At 45.8% G+C, this 23,287-nt stretch overlaps 1 protein-coding gene and 1 pseudogene across 2 annotated transcripts in view; both read right to left on the reverse strand.

The window, feature by feature from the left end:
- Positions 1–472: 472 nt before the first annotated feature.
- Positions 473–23,287, reverse strand: part of UBE2QL1 (ubiquitin conjugating enzyme E2 QL1) — a 39,250-nt gene continuing 16,435 nt past the window's right edge. Inside the window, exon 2 of the mRNA XM_081054649.1 lies at positions 473–1,845. Within this exon, the coding sequence (XP_080910775.1) occupies positions 1,714–1,845 (132 nt within the window). The 3' untranslated portion in view covers positions 473–1,713. The remainder of the gene's footprint in view (positions 1,846–23,287) is intronic.
- LOC308499797 (60 kDa heat shock protein, mitochondrial-like) lies at positions 10,997–12,651 on the reverse strand (annotated as a pseudogene). The gene has a single exon. The product of its transcript is annotated as a 60 kDa heat shock protein, mitochondrial-like (transcript).

Here is a 23,287-nt window from a genome sequence, read left to right on the forward strand (position 1 = left end):
GGTATATTTGGGACACATAAGAAAGTGGTAAAATGGTCAAGCCAGCAGTAAAGGGCAGATTTGGCAATGGCCAAAATGTGCTGGGAGGCGTCCACCCCTGTTCTCTGAGCTGAGGTCACAGGTCTGACAACCTTGACAGTGAACAGGTCGCAAGTAGTAGCCAAGACTGCCTGGGATTTTACGTAATCAGCAAAGGAGAGTTCCCTTCCTTCATTATGGGAAAGTACAATCGGCACCATTTCAGTTTGGCCGGATCATCCCTTCAGGTTCCGCTTTCTACTTATCTCCCTGCTTGCTTCTGGGGAACTTTTATCCACTGGATTTTCGCAGAAACTATAGGTCCCTCGGACTCATTTCCTGAACCTTGGTGTCATGCTTTTTCAAGTATTCGAAATATTAAAACTGTTAAAAATAGATTCAATATTTTCAATGGAAGCATAGCCCACAATGACTGGATTCTCGACTCAGTGTGTCAGGTATGCATGATTTTATTTAAAATGTGTCCAATAAGATTTTCCACTTGGATGAACACGTTTCCTCGTCCGGCATATTATTATAAACAGTATTTCCTCATTTCATGGAGTTTCTTAGAAAGTTCTAAGTAACGTAACAGAAGAGAGAAATGAACCTGTGGGGAGATTAAATAACAGGGACTTTAGATCTCAGCGAGGGAGCTCACGCATCCCGGCCTCGGGGGACACACAAGTGACTACGGGGTGAAGATAAACCCAGTCATGCAAATCATCGGACGATCACTTGGTTTCCTTTGGCAGTTCCGGCATTCCCTGTCGCTAGCACACGTGATCAAATGAGTCAGATGACTTCAGTGAATGGGAAACTGTCTTTTGCATTTGGTGGTGGGCTGCCCAGCTGGGACAAGACAGGAACAGAAACGCGCTGTCCGAGGAGCATCTCAGGATGTGGGAAGAGACTGTCCGCATCTCACCCGCTGTGGCGCTGAGCCCCAGGGAGCCGCACGCACCTGGCGATGGCAGCGTCGTGGGCCCCCATGTGGCCTCAGCACCCACCTCTCCTGTAAGGGCGTCTGGCCCTCGGTGGACAGACGCCCACCACCCCCTCGGCACCGAGAGCACATTGGAACCAAGAGGGCAGTTGTTGTGTGAAATCACTAGAACCTGGCAATATTACATTTTTGTTTTCGTGAGCCAAAGGTCATTTAGCACAAATGAGGTCTACATGTTGTCACATGGGGCCACAGAAAGACACGTCTTCAAGTGACGATGCCCTGCCAGGGAGAGAAACAGACACAGAGCACAGCACACATCTAGCGGTGACAGGGCTCCTTGGAGGATGAACGGTGTCACCGACAGGGAAATGGGGCCAGCAGGCCACCAGCCTCTGGTTTCCTGCCTGCTCTTCGGAGCTGCTGTCATGGAAAGAAGCCAAGGGCAATGTGACCGGGGCGCAGGGGCAGGTGGGCTGGGAAGTGTCACTACCTCAACATCTGTTCTAAAGTGACCGAGAGATGATCATTCATTTATGATCGAAACTTAATCCCGAACAGTGTCTGCTCCCTCTGTCTCTCTCTCTGTAAACACATCTGTTCATAAATAACTTAAACGTCTCTGGGCGTTCAGGATTCAGTTCCGGCTGGAGTAAAAAAGGATGGGGGGTGCTCAGCGTGGAGGAGGAGATGGTGGGTGTCCGTGTGTGTGGAGAGGCGGCGTAAGCGTCTGAGTCGCGTCGCAAGCATCAGCCGTCAGACACGGGCGGGGTGACCCAGCCGTACTTTTCATGCGTCTTCACCAAACTCTTAAAGGTGGCTTCTGCTTCCTTGCGACTGAAGGACTTTTTTGATTTTCCCGCTTTTCTACAGATCCGACCCTGCGGGAGAGGAAAAGAGAAATCAGGTTAGAGCCCCAGGAGGGATGGTTTCCCACGGTCTTTGTTAAAACACGCCGAGTGGCGGGCGTTCCTGAGGCCTGGATCTGTGTGACCAGGGCAGAGACTCGGGACATCGCGGCTGTGCTACAACACGGATGGAGGAGTCCAGGGCTGGCGAGGGGAGGGCAAGGGAGGCCCACAGGCTCATGTCTTCACAAATCCACGGCTCCCCCTGAATGTGATGCGGAAAAGCAACCTCTGCTGGTTCCCGGGAGGAGGGCCAGCTTTATGGAAAGCGCATCCCAGCTGCCTGCAAGCAAACATTGTTCTAACTCCTTCCCTCCCACCAAAGAATGCCTTTAATTATAACTTTCAGTTCCTTCCATAACAGTAGATATCTATGTTTATATACATAGATGAGTATACTTACAGTCATTTTAAAAATCTGATTTTTAAAATTCAAGCCCAGGAGTGATTAGTGAATTTCTTGGAAGTCATGTCACTGGGGAGGCATTTCTTGAGCAGAAGGTGGAGCCATTGTCATAGAGGGGGAATGCTGTCCTCCTGTCCTGAGTGAGGGGTAAAGGTGAGGTGCCAGTGCTTTCACCACAATCCCAGCAGATGTGGGGGCCCCAGGAAAGGTCCACAGCCCCTCACATGTCCCCCCCCCCAGTGACCAGCTGTGTTCTGGTCTGAAGATGGAGCATTTGGGTCTGCAGTAGACCAGAGGGTCTGATTCATGTTAGGATGGGTATAGCAGGCTCTCGACCACCAGAGAAGGAGCCAGAAGACACAGCTAATATGACCGCCGTCTCAGGCCACCCTTCCAGAGAGCCCTGGGAAATGATGTTTATTTGGCCTCAGAGGGAGTGAGCAGACTGAAGAGTACCCGGAGTCTGGGCAGCGGTGGACCCTCAATCAGACCGACCTGTTGTCACTCCCAATATTCCAACCTCATTCTTCATGACGCCTCTCCATGGCAAAGCAACTGAAACTCGCTCTTAGCCCCTGGGGCACATTTCCTGGCACTTGACTTCCCTTCTTCCTGGGAACTCTGCTGGTCTTCCTGAGTGTCTCATGCATGCATTTTGCTGCTGGGGTGCAAACACCCCTGAAAGACTTGGCTGAGTTTCCTCCACTAGCAATTGCATGCATACTATTCCCAATGTTCTCCTGCTGTCCATGAACTTTCACTAACAATTGTCTCTGAACGTGCCCTCTGCATTCCTGACACATGATATTTTTGTTATAGCACACCTGTGGGCATGTGTTGTCTGTGCTACAAAGTGACTTCAGTCAGAGCCAGGCCTCCCTGGGTTACGTCACATACCTGTTCCCTTGGACAGGCACTGAGGGCAGCAGTTACCCAGTGTGGCCGCTGGCAGGCAAGGTCCACTCAGTCTTAGCTTTCTCTGACAACCCACTGACAACTCCGGTGGCAAGAGCTGGACTGCCCTCAGATTCCACAGGGAAAATGGTTCCCGATCACTAGGATCTGGGAATGGAAGAGTGTCTTACATACTTAAAATTCAGAGCGTATGGCTCCTTTTCACCAGTGGCTACTAGCCTGATACCCCGGTGAGGAGTCAGAAATCCAGAGGCACAGTCGTGTTCTGCCCTCAGGACATCCCTGGATGAACCCGTCCATCTGCCGACCAAGGGCGGTACCACTTGTTCTGACGTACTGCTTGGTTCACAGCAAATGAGCTGCTAAAAGGTGAAGACTGGAAGAGAAGACAGGAAACCGCCATCCACTGCCGTCTAGAAAGTTCCCCACCTCTCACGAGGATATGACTCCTAGTTTTAATTTTATAACTTCCCACACTGCTTATGTGGTGCAGTTGTACTGGACAAAAAGGGACCACCAAGAGCTAATCCATGTATAATCAGCATCACCATGGGCTGAGATCCAAGTCCAAAGTCACTTCATTAAACATCCGCAAATGCATCTGTGTAGAAACATCGGCTTCGATGTCTGTGTACTAAGAGCAAATATCAAGGGAGAGATATATATGTTTGCATAAAATGCAAATTTAAACATCCTGATCATTCTTTTCTATAATACTGGAAATTTATGGTGATTTGAGAATTCTGAAGTAAAAGCAGCCAGACAAATACAAGCTCATGATAATCTTGGAATATTCTGCTGCTTTTGGCACGAATGCATACGTTGCCTATTCTTTGTGAAAGTCCCAATTGTTACAAAAAACAACAGACAAAAGCCCAAACGAACAGACCGCTCTTTGTTGCCGTTTCGTCCCGGGAAGAATTATGAACATGACGCCCCAGCACTTAGTCTGTCCGGGACACAGAGCCTGGTGTCAGCCAGCCGGAGTCGCACAGCCTTCAGTGCTCGCAGCTGTCCATCGAGAGCGGCGGTGTCTTCTGGGGTCCCCTGCACCCAGTTTACAGTTCACAGATGCCCTGCTCGGACTGGCTGCTTCAATATCACCCCGCGAAACACTGAGTTTGAAAATGATGCCTTACATTTCCTGGTTCTGCCAGGGTGGCTGGGCCTTTTTCGCTGAGATTCCCCTGAGGTGCATCCACACGGCCCCTGATGGTCCACGGCCATGCTACTGTTGAACTGGCTCCCGTTCTTCTTTCCAAGGTCCAGTCTCCTGGATTCTGGACTTTAAGGGAACTTTCAGTGTAACTCCTGTGACCCTCTGTACTTTCCTCTATAAGTGCGGATAATATCCGCTTCACAGTATCACTAAGAATGTCAGATAAGATACTGAATTTGCTTATTTTACAGATGAGGAAATTGAGATTCAGAGAGGTTAAGTAAGTTGCCCAAGGTCACACAGTCAGGAAATGCTGGAGTAGTGATTCGAAGCCAGGTCTGCTGAATTCTGCACTCCCCACCCCAGCACACACACACACACACACACACACACACACTCACAGACACATGTGTACACTCTGAAAAATATCTTCATGCAAATCCAATATTTCACATTTATGTGGCTAATTTCTCAGTAATGTCTATTTTAACAAGTTGGCACAAATATATTCATTCTATAGTTCTCCCTTGATTAGATTTTTCTTCTTACATTTTCCTTTAAAACATACTCTTGTGACATTTTGTGTTCCACTTGCCTATAATTACAGTTCTGCTCCTTTAAACATAGTTAGAATTTCCTGACGGCTCATGTAAAGTTTTGAGCTTCCTACACTCATTTCCTGGGCTGAATCACAGAGCAGCTACTTGGGAGTGTAATTGTTAGTCTAGCAGCACTCACAAAGCACAACCTCTGCAATACGGGTTTCAAATGTGTGCTGGGCTCCTTTCAGGCAGGGGAGACTTCCTGGAGGAGGTGTTCAGGAGCTGGATTCAAAAGACAAGGGGCATAATCCAGCCAGAAAGCAGGAAGGGAGGCCAGGAGGAGCTCGGGGAGGTGCTTCTGGGAGGAGAGAGAGGGAGGAGGTGGGGATGGGAAGCATGCTAGATCCTGGGGCTGTGGGAACAGAGTGGGTGGCTTAAAACAACAGAAATGGATCTTCTCCTGGCTCTGGAGGACAGGATTCCAAATCCCAGGTGTGAGCCGGGCAGTTGCTGGAGGCTGAAGGGGAGAACGTGCTCCATGCTGCCCCCTGGCTTCTGGTGGTTTACTGCAATTGTCCCTGTGCCTTGACTTGTAGACAAGTCAGCTTGCTCTCTGCCTTCACATGGCCTCCTCCCTGTGTGTCTCTCTGGGTCTGTGCCAACTCTCTCTTTTCTTACCAGAACTCCAGTCGTTGCATTAGGGCCCACTCTACTCCAGGATGACCTCATCTGAACTTGACATCTGCAAAGACCCCAGATAAGGGCACGTTCATGGGTTGCAAAGGGAGTGTTACAACTCTAATACATCTTTTTGGGGTCACGATTGCCCCCACTACATGCGGTAATGTTGACAGGAAGGTCTTCAACCCCCTCCTGCGGCATCTGGACATTTGCTGGAGGTGGCAGAGCATCGGGCCAGGTTGTCTTTTGAGATGGGTCACTTGGGAGGCAGGTGGCTGCCAGGAGGGGTGCTGGCCAGTTAAGTTATTGTCATGGTCCAGAGAAGATGGGTGAAGGCCTGGCCTGGGGCAGAGGCAATGGGGGTGGAGAGAAAGGGGCTGAGGCCAGCAGGGATGTCATTAAGGGGCAGGGGACCCAGGGCATCCATTTCTGATGGGGGAGGAAGCAGGTGTCTGGATAAGACACTGAGTCTCTGGGTGGTCCGGGCTCGAGGTGAACCCGGCACACAGTGGGGCTGGAGGCTGCTGGATGGAGTGCTTGGAGCTCTCCCATCAGGGGCTCCAAACGACGGGTGTGGCTGAGAGCCCACAAGGAGAGACGCCAGGGAGCGACGCCCGGCGTCCGCTCTGCCCACCAGCCACAGGCTTTTGAGCAAGTCGCGCTGCCTGCCCCTCGGTCTCCACGTGTGAGTCACATAACTGTGAGTCGCATACCACTGACACCTGCAGTGTGGGGGGAGCCCGTGGGGACGGGTACATCACTGGCCTGGTGTGCACGGTGGCAAGACGCGCACTACCAAGTGGGCACGGGAGAGCCTGCGGGCAACACTGTGTCAGGCGATGCCTTGGAGGGGTCACGGCGGGCCGGTGGGGGGCTCCGGCAATGGGAGGAGAATGTGCCGGCACAGGGGGTGGGCCAGGCCAGGCGGTGTTGGTGGGAGGCATCGGGGAGGGGTGCGGCTAGCGGATCTGACTGCAGGGTGACCAGGGAATGCCTGGAAAGCATCGGCCTTACCGGGCAAAGGTCTGCTCAAAGTGTGATGTTCGCTGGATTTATATAAAGTCAGAACTTCAAAAACTCTTGATTTCCTTTTTAGCCATCTCTGCGCATGGAAGAAAAATCCGGTTCTTTAAAAAAGTGCAGCTTAATAATAAAAAAGTCCCCAAACCACAACCTGTGTTTTCCACAGATTTGTGAAGTACCTGCCACCCAACAGACCTTGTGCGCGTTGCTGGAGACAGCAGGTAAGGCTCGTAGGCCAGGTGAATGAGAGGCACTGCGCTTAGCGGGGGGCCTGCTGGGTGGGGCAGTGCGTGAATGAATGAGTGAGTGAGTGAATCAATGAGTATAAATGGCCACAGTCCAGCTCCCTCCCCTGATGGGGCCACAGACTAGTTCTCCTATGGCAATAACTCTCATCAGGGCAAAGTAGAAGAGTAATGCCCGGGATGTAAAGCCATTTCACTCAAGAAGGAATGTTTCCTTACTGGGACATTTTAGAATTTTCCATTGAGAAATATTATGTAACCACACACAGTCTATTACAGTCTCTAAAATATTTTATCAAGTATTAGGTCATAAATGTCCTCAGATATTTGCTCTTAAACTTGTGAAACCTCTTAGGATGACAAAACCAGCATCAGTTTTGTGTCAACTTGGATAATATTCAACATCATCATAAAAGCTTTCTCAAGCCACTGGCAGCACCAAAGGCACAGGTCATGGAAATTTTTGATGTTTGCAAAACATAAACATCTCTTCCCTCTACATTTTAAAGAAAGTTCTAGCAATTATTGATTCTGTTTTGAGACAGATTGCATTTTCTTGGAAGAAGCAAGCAGAAAAAAGAGGAACTTTTGGCTAAAAATTTAAATGATATCGGATAATCATTTCAAAAAATGTTTTTGGAGATTCCACTAATACTTCTGCTTAAGCAGCTGGCCCCTAGTGGGTTGCGTTAGCTGCACTGGAGGCCGTCATGGCGGCTCTGTCGAGTGTTTACTGTGTGCCAGGATGGGCCCTGAACACACTCATTAAAAGCTTCTGCAGAGCAAGAGAAACCATCAAAACACAAAGACAGCCAACCGAATGGGAGAAGATATTTGAAAATAACACCTCTGGTAAGGGGCTAATATCCAAAATATATAGGAACTCATACAACTCAACAACAATAAAAACAAACAATCCAATTAAAAACTGGGCAGAGGACCCGAAGAGACATTTCTCCCAAGAAGACAAACAAATGGCTAACAGATATATGAAAAAATGCTCACCTTCACTAGCTATTAGGGAAATGCAAATAAAAACCACAATGAGATACCACCTCACCCCAGTTAGAATGGCTACCATCAACAAGACAAATAATAACAAGTGTTGGAGAGGCTGTGGAGAAAAAGGAACCCTCATACACTGTTGGTGGAAGTGCAGACTGGTGCAGCCACTTTGGAAAACAGTATATGGAGTTTCCTCAAAAAATTAAGAATAGAATTACCATATAACCCAGCAATGGTAATAGAATTACCACATGTCCCTTTTCTGCGTATCTACCAAAAAAATCTAACAACATTTATTTGTAAAGATATATGTACACCTATGTTCATTGCAGCTTTATTTATGGTGGCCAAGACATGGAAACAACCAAAATGTCCTTTGATAGATGTTTGGATAAAGAAGATGTGGTATATATACACAATGGAATACTATTCGGCCATAAGAAAATATGAAATACTGTCATTTGTGACAACATGGATGGAATTTGAGTTTATCATACTAAGTGAAATAAGTCAGATGGAAAAAGTCAAGAACCATATGACTTCACTCATATGTGGGATATAAAACTGAAAACAACAAATGAACAAATAAGACAAACAAACTCATAGACACAGACAACAGTATGGTGATTACCAGAGGGTAAGGGGGGAGAGAGGTGATAGAAGATGGTAAAGGGGTCACCAAATGTATGGTGACAGAAGGAGAACTGACTCTGGGTGGTGAACACACAATAATGTATTATAAAATTGTATACTTGAAACCTATATAATTGCCTTAACCAATGCTTCCCCAATAAATTTAATTTTTAAAAAAAGCGTTACCAGAGGGTAAGGAGGGAGGGGGGTGGGAGATGAGGGTAAGGGGGATCAAATATATGGTGATGGAAGGAGAACTGACTCTGGGTGGTGAACACACAATGGGATTTATAGATGATGTATTACAGAATTGTACACCTGAAATCTATATAATTTTACTAACAATTGTCACCCCAATAAACTTAAAAAAATAAAAAAAAGCAAAACCAAAAAGCCCTCCCTGAAACCCTACCAGGTGGGCTCTGCTATCATCAACCCTGAGGTATGGATGAAGAAACGGGCACAGACAGACCAATAATGCGTTCAAAGTCACACAGGATTCCAGTGCAGAACTGGAGGCCACACTCTGAACCCCAAGGCCAGACCGTCTTTCAGAAACATGGAGAAAGATCACGGAAATACGAGAAAGAAAACAAGATATTGACCATTCACTCCATGATTGCTGCCACCCTGGCTTTGCTGCACTGGTCACTGAACCCCCTCCATCCCTCCACACCCCAGTCAACATGGAGCTCCCGGCCTCCATCCCACACGTACCACAGAGTCTGCTTTACCCCTGAGCGGATCAGTGCATCGACTCTGCCTTCACCGCTAGAGCCCGGTCTTCCACCCGTCGTGTCCTGTGGACCCCTCTCGCTTCTGGTTCCTGTGTGATGGGAGCAGGCGAGCCTCCCTCCTGAGACACTCCTTTACTCACAGTCCCTATTCCTGCGGACGACTGGCAATCTGTGGTTCCATTTTTGCTGACACAGAATGCAAAGGAAGCTGCTTTTGACAGGCCAAGCCAAGGACACTGTGTTCCATTTTCACGGCTGAAACGCTTCTTTAGCACAAAACAGCCACTCCTTCCATGTTTTCTGTGGTGAGCTAATTCCAGCTGCCTCCGTGCGGAGTTCTGGAAAAGTCCCACGGGCACACCGCCTGGCCCTGGTACCACGGCACGCTCACTGGATGACCCATACAGTGAGTGAGGCATTGTCATCGGCGTAAACGCTTCTCCCTGGACCTGGCTCCGTTGGACAAACACGTGTTCACCTCACTGGCCTCAGCAACCGGCCTTCTTACCGAGGACAGCAGTCTGCTCCACCCTGAGCGGCTGACAGGAGACGGTGGTGTTTTCCCACCCAGCCTGACCTCCTAGGTCAGAACCCAGCCAAGCCTCTTCCCCACACCCTTGACTTTCCTCAAGGCACCATATTGCCCCTTCTTCTTGGAACACATTTTGGAAAGGATGAGGATCAGCTTCTTCCCCAAGCACCCCCCTGGTTTTTCAGTCTGCCTGTTAACCCCCTGTGGCCCTCCTGTTCTGGGGTGGGACCCTGCTGCCACCCAGCATGCTGAGGCTGCCTCCATCCTGCCCCGGCCTTGATTAAGGAAGGTCGGGGCCCTGGGGACACGGAGCCTTCCTGCTGCTGGGAGTCAGAATGAAAGAAGGGACGCCTGAGGATGAGGGTTTGAGGCAGAGGCCCGGTCTTCCTCTCCTCCAGGGAGAGCAGAGCCCCTGGGCAGTCAGGAGAACCAGCGGACTGACAGCTACCAGCGAGATGAGAACCCCACTGCCCACACCTCCTGCCTGTGTTCACTTCCTGACAGAAAGCAGCTATGCCGAATGGGTCACTCACTCCCGAAAGCTGCACACCACGTGCTCCCGACACTCTTCAGACCACAGTATGGTGGTTACCAGAGGGCAAGGGGCCAGGGAGGTGGTCAGAGGGAAAAGGGGGTCAAATGTATGGTGATGGAAGGAGAACTGACTCCGGGTGGTGAACACACAATGATGTATTATAAAATTGTATACTTGAAACCTATATAATTGCCTTAACTAATGCTTCCCCAATAATTTTTTTTAACTTTAAAAAACTTTAAAATAAATTTTTATTACACAAATGTTGTCACATAATTGGATATTTTTCTACTTTGTACATGTTATTCTTACTCTCCACAGAAGGGCTGCTTCTTAATTTCTCATCGGGTGATGGCAAGCTCTAAAATCCTGATTTTAACAGAATAGTAGTAAAAATGCCCCAGTGATTTAAGCTGAAAGCCGTACATTGGTACATGGCTCTTGCACTTAGTCATCAGGAACGTACAAATGTCTTTTTATTCCAAAATACAAGATAAATTATCCATAGGCATGGACAATGACAGCAGTAAATCATTGTATGTTGTCAGCTGAAACCAGCAACTGATGGTTATAGTGATTTTCTTGAACAGCAGCCAGCCTTTTCTCCAGTCATTTCCTTCAGCTGACTTCTCTGAAGTTCCAGGTGAGGAGCACTGCCCTGAGCTCCCTCTCACAGTTCTCATTAATAACGGTAAAGCACTGCTCTAGGAATTAGAACACGCCACCTCCCGCGCCGCCTCCCATTCTACCCATTCCAGGGTCTTTCTCTTCATTAGGAATTTCTGTGACTACAACTTCTGCTGTAGTCAACAGAAGGGCACTCTAGCAGCTTCCAATAAAGCAGTTCTCACAACCATAGTTGGATCGATGATTCCTTTTTCCACCATATTCACAAAATCTCCAAGCATAGCGTCATAACCAATTTTTTGATCTTCATTAGCTGAAGTTAACAAGCCTGAGGCTGGAATGCACCGAAGCAGGGCAGGACCCCCTCCGAGAACGACGCCTTCCTCAGCAGCAGCGTGTGTGACACTGAGGGCATCTGTGACTCTGTCTTTCTTTTCATTCACTTCAGCATCACTAGTCCCACCAACCTGCAGCACAGCTACTCCCTCTGAGAGTTTTGCCAGATGTTCATTTAGTTTTCTCTTTTCATATTCACTAGTATTTCATATTCATATTCAATCTGAGCCTTGTCACCTTTTCCCTTCAAGAGCATGGCATCATCTTTGGTCACAATGACCTCTCCAACTTCTCCTAAGTCATGAGACTGGACATCTTCAAGATTTAGAGTCAATCCTTCTTCTCCAAACACTGCATCACCACAGCGATAGCCATGTCTTTACGCTGGTTCTTTCTATTGTCACCCAAACCTGGAGCTTTGACTGCTACAACCTGAAGACCAACTTGTAGCCTGTTCGAAATGAGTGTACTAGCCACCTGCCATTAACATCTCCCCCAGTTATGACCAAGTGCTTATGGTGAGCATTGGCAATTTCAGGAGCAGGTACAACGGACTGGACACTGGAAATGTTCTTTTCACTCAATAGAATATAGGCATCTTGGGATTCACACTGCTGACCTCTCATTGTGTTAATAAAGTATGGAGAAATATAACCTTGATCAAACTCCATGCCTTCGATAATTTCTAATTCATCATTCAGTGTTTTTCCATCCTTTACTGTGATGACACCCTTTCTTCCAACTTTTTTCATTGCATCAGAAATGATATTGCCAATTTCTTTGTCTCCATTTGCAGAAATCGTAGCAACCTGAGCAATATCTTCAGGGGTTGTCACGAGTTTAGACTGCTTCTTAAGTTCAGCAATTACAGCATCAACAACTGACATCACACCTCTCCTGATTTCCACTGGATTAGCACCTTTACTAACCTTCTTAAAGCCTTCCTTGGCAAGAGAGCGTGCCAGTAAAGGAGCAGCTATGGTGCCATCCCCAGCCTCTTCATTTGTATTATTGGCAACATCCTGAACAAGTTTAGCGCCAATATTTTTATATTTATCTTTTACATCAATTGACTCTGCAACGGTCACACCATCTTGTGTAACTCTGGGACTCCCCCAACTCTGTTCAATAATCACTATTCTTCCCTTTGACCCCATAGTAACGGCTACAGCATCGGCTAAAAGGTCCACACCTTGAAGCATTAAGGCTCGGGCACCTGCAGCAAACTTTACGTCTTTGGTATACGCCCGAGTGAGACGAGGTGCCAGCGCCCTGGACGCTGGCCTAATCTGGCGAAGGATTTCATGTAATCGAAGCATTTCTGAGGGGAAGCAGAAGACTGCGCGCGGCAAGGCAAGCCGTCGGTGGCGAGTGAGGGACAGAGTACAGGCTGCACACCTACCCCAATAAATTTAATAAAAAACAAAACAAAACAAAAACTCCCCCAAAACCAAAGCAAAATCAAAAAGCCCTCCCTGAAACCCTACTAGGTGGGCTCTGCTATCATCAACCCTGACGTATGGATGAAAAAACAGACGAGAGGCCAATTGTGTACAATCGAAACCTATATAATTTTACTAACCAATGCCACCTCAATACATTTAATAAAATTCAAAAAAAACCAAACAAACAGAAAACTAAGTGTATTTCATAAAACACACTTTCTGGAGGGTCTGTGGTAAAATCCAGCATCCATACCAGGGTTGCTGGAAGGCTGGCGCATTGCACTTCAGCATTTCACTTCCATGGCTGGCGTTCCTGCTTCCTGCATCACAGCCCCTGCCTTCTCTGGCCCCCACTGGCTCCCACGCCTCCATCACCCCTTGTCTCCACCTTCCTACCCCGTCCCCAGCCTCTCACCTACACTGGTTTCTTGTTAAATTAAGAGCTCTGAGCATGAGCTGGCTCTGTGCTATGGCTCTGTGCTATGGAAAACTGGATAAAAGGAATCCAACCATCTAAGGGGTACACACTGTCAACCCACCTCCCCCAATTTGTTCATGCCACACAGGTGATGGTTCCAGAGTAGATAAAACCCTACACATGCTTTTCTGTTTGCAAGAACACGCAGGGCAAACATACGGCATTAAGAAACAACAACGGTTTACTCGGTGTTAAGCAAGGGGTGGGGACATTTCTGGAAAATGTGGTGTTCTGTTACCACCAAATTGTCTTACGATGTAATCAAGAAAGGAAGTTGGTTCTAACAAATTTCAAGTCTCTGACTGAAAAACTTAGAAAACTGAGGACTGATTTTGGCTGACCTAATAAAAATTAAAAAGTGATTTTCTATAAGTAACTGGGATGGCTATTATTACTTTTAGGTCATTACTTCAGGGACACTCTGATTTCAACTCTTTTATTTGTATAAAGGTGTTGCTATAGAATCTTTTCCTTTGGATTAAGAATTATAATAAGCAGAGAAAAGAATTCGGTGATCTTTGCAAACATCACTGAGACTCTTCAAACAACACAGACTTTATAACACGACGCGGGTCAAGCACGTGCCGTCACTATTCTGAGGGCTTCTCAGTCCTCAGTCGGGATGGACTGCCATAACATGGCTCATGATGAGGAAACTGAGGCACAGAGTGGGACTGCCCAAGGTCACACAGCGGGTGGCTGGTGGAGCTGGAATCTGAACTCTCAGAGTCGGGTTCTGGAATCCATGCTCACAACCGCTCAGCTACACTAGAAAAAGCAATGACACAGGCCAAGAGTGTAACTATTTCATGGCTCACGGTCGTGGCCCACACCCAAACATGCCTAGATTATCAGGAGCTTTGCGCAATATTGGTGCAATTTTTAATGGAGCATTTCACAACTGTATTTAAATGCTCAGCAGATTCTTAAGCAGTACATCCAATTGTGCCTGTCCTATTTGAAACAAAAATAGAGTCTCTTTATTTATTTATGTCAGACTACAAGGTCCTTTCCCAGCCTCACGCCCCATGACCACCACAGACGCTCCTCCCGTCTCCTCCGTGGTGACACTGACTTGGTGCTGCACGTGGGAAGGTCTTGTCTTTAATCAAAATGCATGTGCAGAGAACAGCAGCCACAGACCCCAAGTGGACACGTGTGTCACACATCCTTGTCATGAATGAGTACGTTAAAGCAAAACGGGAGGCATTATGATGGAGATGGAATTGCCAGGTCCACTCCTGCTCTACCTGTGGGTTACGCTGCTTTATGATGCTGTGTGAAGGAAGCACGTCTGATGGATTGATCCTCATTCTCGCAAAGCTTGCTATTGTTTCTACATCCTTTTCAAATCACCTTTGTCATTTGCATCTCCCCCCTTGGTGTGGCAGACAGAGCAACTACCATTGTTCCTGATACAAGAGCAGAAATTGATGCTGGCAGGTGGGGACATGGTCGCCCCACTAAGAAATGCTCGAGTCTAGAACAAAATCATATTCCTAAACATTTCTTCCATGCTATCCACGTCACTAAACAGCAGCTTCCTAGATTCTACCAAACCCCACAGATATTGGGAATTTTAAGATTGGGACCAAAATGAACCTATAATTTATACATTGTTAGCTACATAATCTCAAAATCGAGACTGCTGCATGGTGAGTCCAATACCTTAGTTTTCTTGATTAAGACCAGGTTGCATAACAACCAGGTATTAATAATTATACACAATTGTACATCACTGTACACAATAACAATTAATGTAGCAAAGAAAACTGATTTAGCCACAGAGGGCCAAGTAGGTCCTCTATAAAGACACAGTCTTGAAGGAAAAACAAATTCTAGAGATATGTTTGGACACACAATGCCACTAAATGGCACGTTTTGCTGATACATGACTTATTTAACTGATGCACTTGATATTAAGCCCAATGAAAACTATTTAAACTTTAACACAAACATATTCTCAGGATATCTAAAACATAACAAAAATTAAATGAAGCAATTTATATAAAGATTTCTGATTAAACAATATCATACATCAAATATTTCTAAGAATTCTTGGTTTCAAGTTTTCTGGGAAAAATTAGAATGCCTAATTGGCTGTCAGTTTCTAGGCTGTTATACACAGAGGAAATTATATTTCAATTTTGGATACTTAATTTTAACCACAGATATAATGGCTAGACCTACTCTATATGGCAAGTTTCAGCTATGGTTATTCAATTCCCACAGTCATCTATTTTCATGTCTGTGAACTTAGGGCACAACAGGAGATGAACCAAAACACTTCTTATTATGTGTCATAATGAAAACTCAAGGTCATTGCATCTTTACTCATTATCTTGGGTACTCAAGTCCCACACACCCACATACCGAGAGGGTGCTCAAGTCTCCCGAGGAACAAATGACAGATCTTGTAGAATTATTGACACTGATTTGAAATATCCTTCACGTTCCAGATAGCATTCCAGAGAAAAGGTAGTACATGTGTGTCACCATTTCCCAAAACATGTTCCACGTAGTACTTTACATGTTAGCTCATCTAATCCTTACCTGGAAGATGGAGACACACTTGTTGCAATTTTGTAAATGATCACTTAAAGAGTGAAGGGGAGGTAGTGAATGACACTGTCCCTCAACAACCCAAGCCTATTCCTGGAATTAGAGTGGAAACGCTGTGATGCAGAATTTGGGAAATGGAGCATGGTAGAACCCATGCCTAAACATTCACAAGAAATACCGGCATATTGTTGGTGCTGAGAATTTGTCATGACTTTGCATAAGGCAGATATCCCAACCTTGTTTGTCCAGAGAATACCCTGCCTCCCTCTCCCACCCCCAGCCTGCAGCAGTTGTTAGTAACAGCCTAAGAACGCATGTCCCTGCTAGGGAGGTCATCTCCAGGAAGCCAAAGCATGGCAGTGAACAGCACCCCCTAGGTGCCCTGTGTTCAGGCCAACATCGTTTTAGCCCTGCAGGCTAAAAACTTCAACCAGCCCTCAAGTTCTGATCACACCTTTTCAAAAAGTATCTTTAATAATGTATGTTCAGAAAACTGGAATTTTAAAGTAAAATCTTTCATTTTTACTGAAAACACCTCATGCAATGTGTTGTTAAGATTGCAGTCAATAATTTTGTACAGGGTCTGTTGTGATGGGCACTAATTAGATGTCAAGGGAGTCAGGGAATAAAGCATCAAAACTGCCTTTCCCTAGTAACAGGGAAGTTAATCCATGTATATTTTGCAGTGATAGTTTAAATGTCATAAGAACAACTGTACACATTAATTTTCTTGGCTTGTTATTTTATATTTACGTTGGCTTGCAATTAAAATTCAAATATACAAAGGTCAAGTTTACTCAATCTTCCTATTTGAAGTAGCAAAAATAATAGTTTTGCTCGTTTCATTTCCCTGCATCTCACGGTATTCAGTTTTTCTGTGCCACTGGGTTGCAGTATCCTGTTCATTTCACTATTTGTAGATGCTAGAATTTCCTACCTACAAAATCCTAAAGGCTCACATATATTTTTAAAAACTGAGGTCTGACTGATATGCAGAAAGTTTCCATATTTCATGTGTGCAACCTGATGACTTTAAGACGTGGCTATTTTTGAGGAACTTGATGTGGTAGAGAGCATTGGTGTTCCACAAAGAGCCATGTGCTTCCTTACACATCCGCCTCCCTTCCAATCAGGTTGTGGCCCTCTGGGTAGTTCTGGCCTATAGGTTGTGAGCAGAAGTGATGCCTGTTTGTTCTGGATGGGGGCATTTAGAAGCTGACGTGCCCACCCACTCTTATCCCCTGTTGTTGTGAATTTGGGGGCCACATGCTCCAGATGGAAAAGCTACAAGATGGAGGGGGGCACCAAACTTCACCAGACTGTGTGTAGGAAAGGCACGTTTATTGTTATACTGAGATTTTTAGGGTATGCTCTGTTGTGGCCACCACAATGTTGGAGCTCACTACTATGAGTAAAATTCTTAGCAAATAATTGTAAAACTTATGTGGAACATTAATGATCTGCAAAAAGCTAAGATGATTTTAAAAAGGACGAGCAAAGAGAGGACCTTGCCCTATCTGATGTTCGACAGACTAGAAAGCCATTTTCCTAAAGACAGTATAATATTTGTACAGGCAGACAAATGAGAGTAAAGCTGAAGAGCACTGTATTTATATTGGACTTCTACAGGATAAAAATGGCAAAAATATTCAAGGCAGCAGAAAAGGGCCAGAGAGTTCAGTAGATGGATCTGAAGAAACACATACACTACATGGGGACAAATGAAATGGGGCTTCTACCTGACAACACACACAAAGAAAATGGATTACACTTAGAATGCAAAAGGTAAAGTTAGAAAGCCAATGGAAGAAAATGTAGGAGCTGGTCTTGTGATATAATGGGGAGGAAATGGTATTCACATATGGTCTTTATCATGAAAAGACAGATCAATGGAAGTACTTCAAAATTAGACATTTACTTTTTTCCATAAAAGACACACACAGAGAGAATGAATGAATGAACATATTGGGAAAAAATATTTGCAAAGTCTAAAACCCACACAAGGAATTAATATCTGGAAAACAAAAAGAATTCCTGAAAGTTGACAAGAAAAATCAATCAGGAAACTCAAAGAAAAGTAGGGAAAGGCTATAGATAGGCCATTCAAAGAATAGAAAATCTGAATGGCTGACAAGTATATGGGTCAATGTCCAAATTTATCAGTAGTCAGAGAACTACACATTAAAACACCAACAAGAAACCACTTAATATCTACAAGGGGGCCAAAACTGAGGACGGAGGATTAATGCCAAGGGGTTGTGAGGGGGTGTGTAGACTGGCCAGGAAAGCCATCTTGGGAAATTCTGGCAATACCTGGAGAAAGTCAGTATGCACAGGCCCTATGCCCATGTGAGCTCATGCCTGGGCACAAATCCCAGAGAAAATGCATGTGTGTTCCTAAGAAGGCCAGTGGGAGGAGATAGCTGCAGTACTCACATGACTGCATGCGGCAGAGGAACGCTGGGGTCTTTCCCAGGAAATGGGTGAGTAAATGTGGTCACATTGTGGAACAAGTGTAACACAATACAGGTGTGAGTAGCAACACGCAACTCACTCAGCCTTTCCAGGTGAAATAACTATGACTCAGAATGAAATGTAGAAGACAATGCCATCCATGACAATTAACAACATGTAAGTGCTCAGATGATGCACTTTACAAGGATTGAAGCATATGTAAGAATGTCTATTAAAAAACAAGTGGGTTCCCTGGGCAAGAAAGGCCTCGCGGGGACTGGTGGGCTAATTCTCTCTACCCCAAGGCAAAAAGAAAAAGTCACAATAAAAATGAGTATAAATTCATATGGACCTATATAAATATATTGCATACATAGGAAATTCAGCAGTTTTCCTATGTATCAGTAATAACTGTTTAGAAAACGTAATGGAGACAAGACCTCGTCCACTCTATCAATACTCTATGACCTGACTCTGTAGGGACAGCCTCTAATCTGGCCCCAGGACCCCCCTCCTGGTGTCCATAACCCTGTGTGATCCCCTTCTATTAAGTGTGGGTGGGATCTGTCACTTGCTTCTACTGAACAGAATATGGCAGAAGTGATGGGATGTCACTTCTGAGATTAAACTACAGAAAGCCGTGGCTTCCGTTTTGGGTGCTCTGTTTCTCTCATTAGCTCCCTTCAAGAGAAGCCAGGTGTCCTACTGTGAGCTGCCTCACGAAGAGGCCAATGTACAAGGCACTGGGGAGACCTCCAGTCACTGGCCATCAAGGAACTGAATGCTGCCACCACCACATGAATGACGTTGGAAGCAGATCCTTCCCAAGGTCAGGCCTGCAGATTCCTCAGCTAATCTAAGCCCTAATCTCTAATGTGAGTATATTTGGAAATAGGGCCTTTAAAGATGTAATTAAGGTTCAAGAGGGTGGGTCCTAAACCTAATGATCTGGTGTCCTCATATGAAGAGGAGATTAGGACACAGACACAAACAGAAGAAGGACACAGGGAGAAGACGGCCGTCTGTAAGTCAAGGAGAGAGGCCTTGAAAGAAACCAACCCTGCCGACACCTTGATGTTGGATGTCCAGCGTCCAGAACTGTGGGAAATAAATTTCTGTTGCTTAAGCTGCCCAGGATGTGTTATGGCAGTCCTAGAAAAGTAATACAGATGCTACACCTCAATAAAATAAGACATACATACGTTTAAAATAAGATCTGTTTTGCCAATGAGCTTGGGAAATCCTAACTGGAGCAGTAGATGGGGACACCTGGGGAGGCGTCCAGCTCATGCTGTTGATGGCAGTGTAACCTGGCACAACCTGTGAGAGTGGCAACCTGACGACATGTGTCTGATCCTTATGTGGAGTGTCCATGCCCTTGGACCCAGTCATGAACTTCTGGTGCTTTCCTTCCTAGTCACACAGGCACAAGTGAGCAAGCCTGCCGTGCACGGTGGCACACAGGTTGTTTATACGAGGGAAGGGCAGCTCACATGGCACCAGCACACCAGGTGCCCTGGGCCATTTAAAGAGTGAGGCTGGTATAGAGCAGCTGACCAGACACATGTTCACGGTGCCGCTGTGCAAACTTCAGACCCTCACGAACAGCACGATCCCATTACTGTGAAAACGGTTACACCAGTGAGTGTGTGTGTATGTGACTGTGAGTGTGTGTGTGACTGTATAAGTGTGTGTAGTTGTGTGTGAGTGTGATTGTGTGTGTGACTGTATAAGTGTGTGTGGTTGTGTGTGTGTGATTGTGTGTGACTGTATAAGTGTGTGGTTGTGTGTGAGTGTGTGTGTGTGACTGTATAAGTGTGTGTGGTTGTGTGTGTGTGATTGTGTGTGTGACTATAAGTGTGTGGTTGTGGGTGTGAGTGTGATTGTGTGTGTGTGACTGTATAAGTGTGTGTGGTTGTGTGTGTGTGTGAGTGTGAATGTGTGTAGGAAAGCAGTTGTTACCCCTGGCAGGTGGAACCACGGAGTTCTCATTCTCTACTTTCTACATCCTCGTAATACACGGATTTTGTGCAATAAGCATGTCGCACTTTCTATAATCAGAAACAAACTCTTAACAGCTTTGCACATTAGACAGAAAAACATACATTAAAATTTTGCGCATGATCACAAAATCTATGCTTTTTCAGGCCCCTTCATGAAATACTGAACCCTGTATGTTCATGGAAAAATGGGATAAAAGTTACCAGTGATAACGATGATGTTGATGATGAAAGCTACACTATCGTTGTATACCTGGCTGACTGCAGGCCTGACTCGAGTGGACCCACCGGAGACAGACAAAGGTGCACCCCCAGAACTGCCCTATGGGGAGGACGGGTCTTCCGAGGTGCCCAACTTTAGAGGACAAGGTCATACACCACATTCTGTCTTCCGAGTACCTCCAAGCATTTGGTCTCAGCGTTGGTGCACAGAAACAGATGTGCATCTCAGCCCCTGACCCAGCAGCTCATGTGTCACTCGTCTGTGATCGCTAGAGACCAACACAGGCTCTTGCCTGAGACTCTGTCATAATGTGTCTCCTGTTTTCACGTTCACTGCAGAAGGACATCTGATTTCAACTCACTAATTGTTACATTAAACTGAATTAGAGCAATTTACTTCTCTAATAAGTCCTTATCATCATGAGGGCAGATCAAAGTCGACAGTCACTGGAAATCCATTTGCTATTTTCCATTTAATTGACTTTTTTGGGTTAAATGCATTTAGGGGAAAGAAAAAAACCCTACAGATCATTTTCATTATGATATCATGAAAGTTAGGGGTGTCATCCTGAAATTAAAATGTGAACATCTAACTTTATACTGCTTGAAAAAGAAAATTATATACTTTAAACATGCATTTTTATTGTCTAAAAAGCCTTGGATTATATGTATTAATGACCCAGTCTTATGACATTTTGTTAGACTCTGCTCTTTGTGACGTTTATGGCATCTCCCTCCACTCATGAAACATCTGGGAACAGCTGGCCTCAGCGATCAAGCGTGGAAAAGATGCTGAGTGTCATCTGCTGAGCTGTGTGTCTAGACACACAGAAACAACATAATTGTGATGGAGGAGATAAGGGAGGGCTCACGCAGCGTGTTGTCCTCTGTCCATGTTGGCGATGCAACCAAGTCCTTGCTCTACAGAGCTCAAGGTTCCAGGAGAGCGGAGCCAGGAGGGAAGGTGTAAGAGGGACCGGAGCTGAGTCAGGAGAATTGGCCAGGCTGGGAAGAGAGGGGCTGGCTGCGTTCACACTGTGTTAGGCTCCCCCAGGAATTATCACGCAGGGTTCTGCTAGCCTGTTCTCAGGTCCAGGCAGCAGACTGGTGGAAATGTGTAGGGATATTTGAGTGAATTCCTCTACTATTGAGTAAAACAAGAGTGCATGTAAAGTGCAAATGGCTGAACAAAATTGGTTTCCCTGATAAACTCTGAGATGGAGCTGGTGTATCACCCAAACTCTAGTTATGTGCTTCTTTCAAATACTTTGATCCATGAAATTGCCAATTAAGAATTGTTTTCAGCTGTAACTATAAAGTCAATGAGTAAAATTACCATAAAAATGAAATTGAGGGCTTTCAGAAAGCATCCTACATCTAAGTTTGATAAGAACATCTGAAATGATAAAAATAACTTTTGATTAAAAAAATGCATCAACTTGGGTGCATCAGCATAAAAACCAATTGGATTAAAACATATTCACAATAATTTTAACCTCAGTTTGACCCCAGTAGTGTGGCCTTCTAGAATCACCGACCCTCAAACTGATGTTTGAAATCATCATCAATCTAGCAGCCCCTGTCCCTTTCAGTTCACCTGGAATGTCTCCACTGCCTGCCCAAGGCCTCCCCTCTGCACCCTGGCTTTGCCCAAAGTCCTCTTTCTTTGCAGACTCCCAGGCAAAGAGTCCCTTTTCTTACCCATCTGCTCCCATGGCTGAGGTGACCCCGAGGGGAAAAAGGCAGACAAAGAGCCCTGGGCGAGTAGAGGAAAGAAAACACCGAACAGAAGAGAGGAAACAGGACAGGTGACTAGCCCAGTGTGGACAGGGACATTTGAGATAGTAACGGCTGCAAAGAAAGGAGAAAAAGAATATGCTCTTCAACCTTGGACAAAGACAGAGGAGTGGCGTGGGGAGATTTCTAGAGGCTGTGAAAAGGAAAAGTAGGACAAAAATCACAAGGCACGCAGGAAAAAAGGAGCAAAATGGCAATAGTGCCAAAGACTATGGATATAACCCCTGCTCATGGGTTTTGCTAAAAGCAAGGTTAGAAGCCCACAGCAGAGAAAGCCAGGGGAAATCCTGTAGGTAGAAAGGAAAAGGAAAGCATGAAAAAAATAAAGGCAATCATGACCATTGGGAAAAAGGAGAAAAGAAAGAAATTCTGGGAAAGCTAAGAAAGACAAAAAAACCTGGAAAAACTAAATTTCACGAAGAGAAATGTGTCGATGCTACAGGAGAGAAAGGGGGCTGATGACATGGAAGAGAGTCAGATACTTACAGAAGAGATCTGAAGGCAGCAAGGGCCACAAGGCCAGGCCCAGGCTAACGCCAGGAAGACGGGACATCTAAAGTCAAGGTCACAGAGGAAAAATAACTAATACGTGTTTGCAAAGGCTGTTTGGGCTGAATTGTATTCTGTAATGTTTACATGGTGATGTGTTAACCCGCAGTACCTTAGAACATAACTGTATTTGGAGACAGTGTCTTTACAGAGGTGATTAAGGTAAAATGAAGTCATATGGGTGGGCCCGAATCCTATGACTGCTTTCTCGTAAGAGACGATTAGGACACAGACAAGCACAGAGGGAAAACCATGTGTGGACACAGGAAGAAGGCAGCCGCCTACAAGCCAAGAAGGGAGACCTCAAGGGGGAACCAACCCTGCAGACACCTTGATCTCAGACTTCCGGCCTCCAGAACTGTGAGACAATAAATGTCTGTTGTTTAAGCTGCCCTGTCTGTGGTACCTTGTCGAAGCAGCCCTGCAATAACAATATAGACTCCAACAAGAAAAATCACAGTTAAATGGAAGGAGGGAAAGGGCAGTGGTGGGGTGGGGGGGGGGAGAGAGACAGAGAGAGACAGAGAGAGAG

Source organism: Rhinolophus hipposideros (genome assembly GCF_964194185.1).
Source record: "Rhinolophus hipposideros genome assembly, chromosome: 7".
In the NCBI taxonomy this organism is placed as follows: domain Eukaryota; kingdom Metazoa; phylum Chordata; class Mammalia; order Chiroptera; family Rhinolophidae; genus Rhinolophus; species Rhinolophus hipposideros.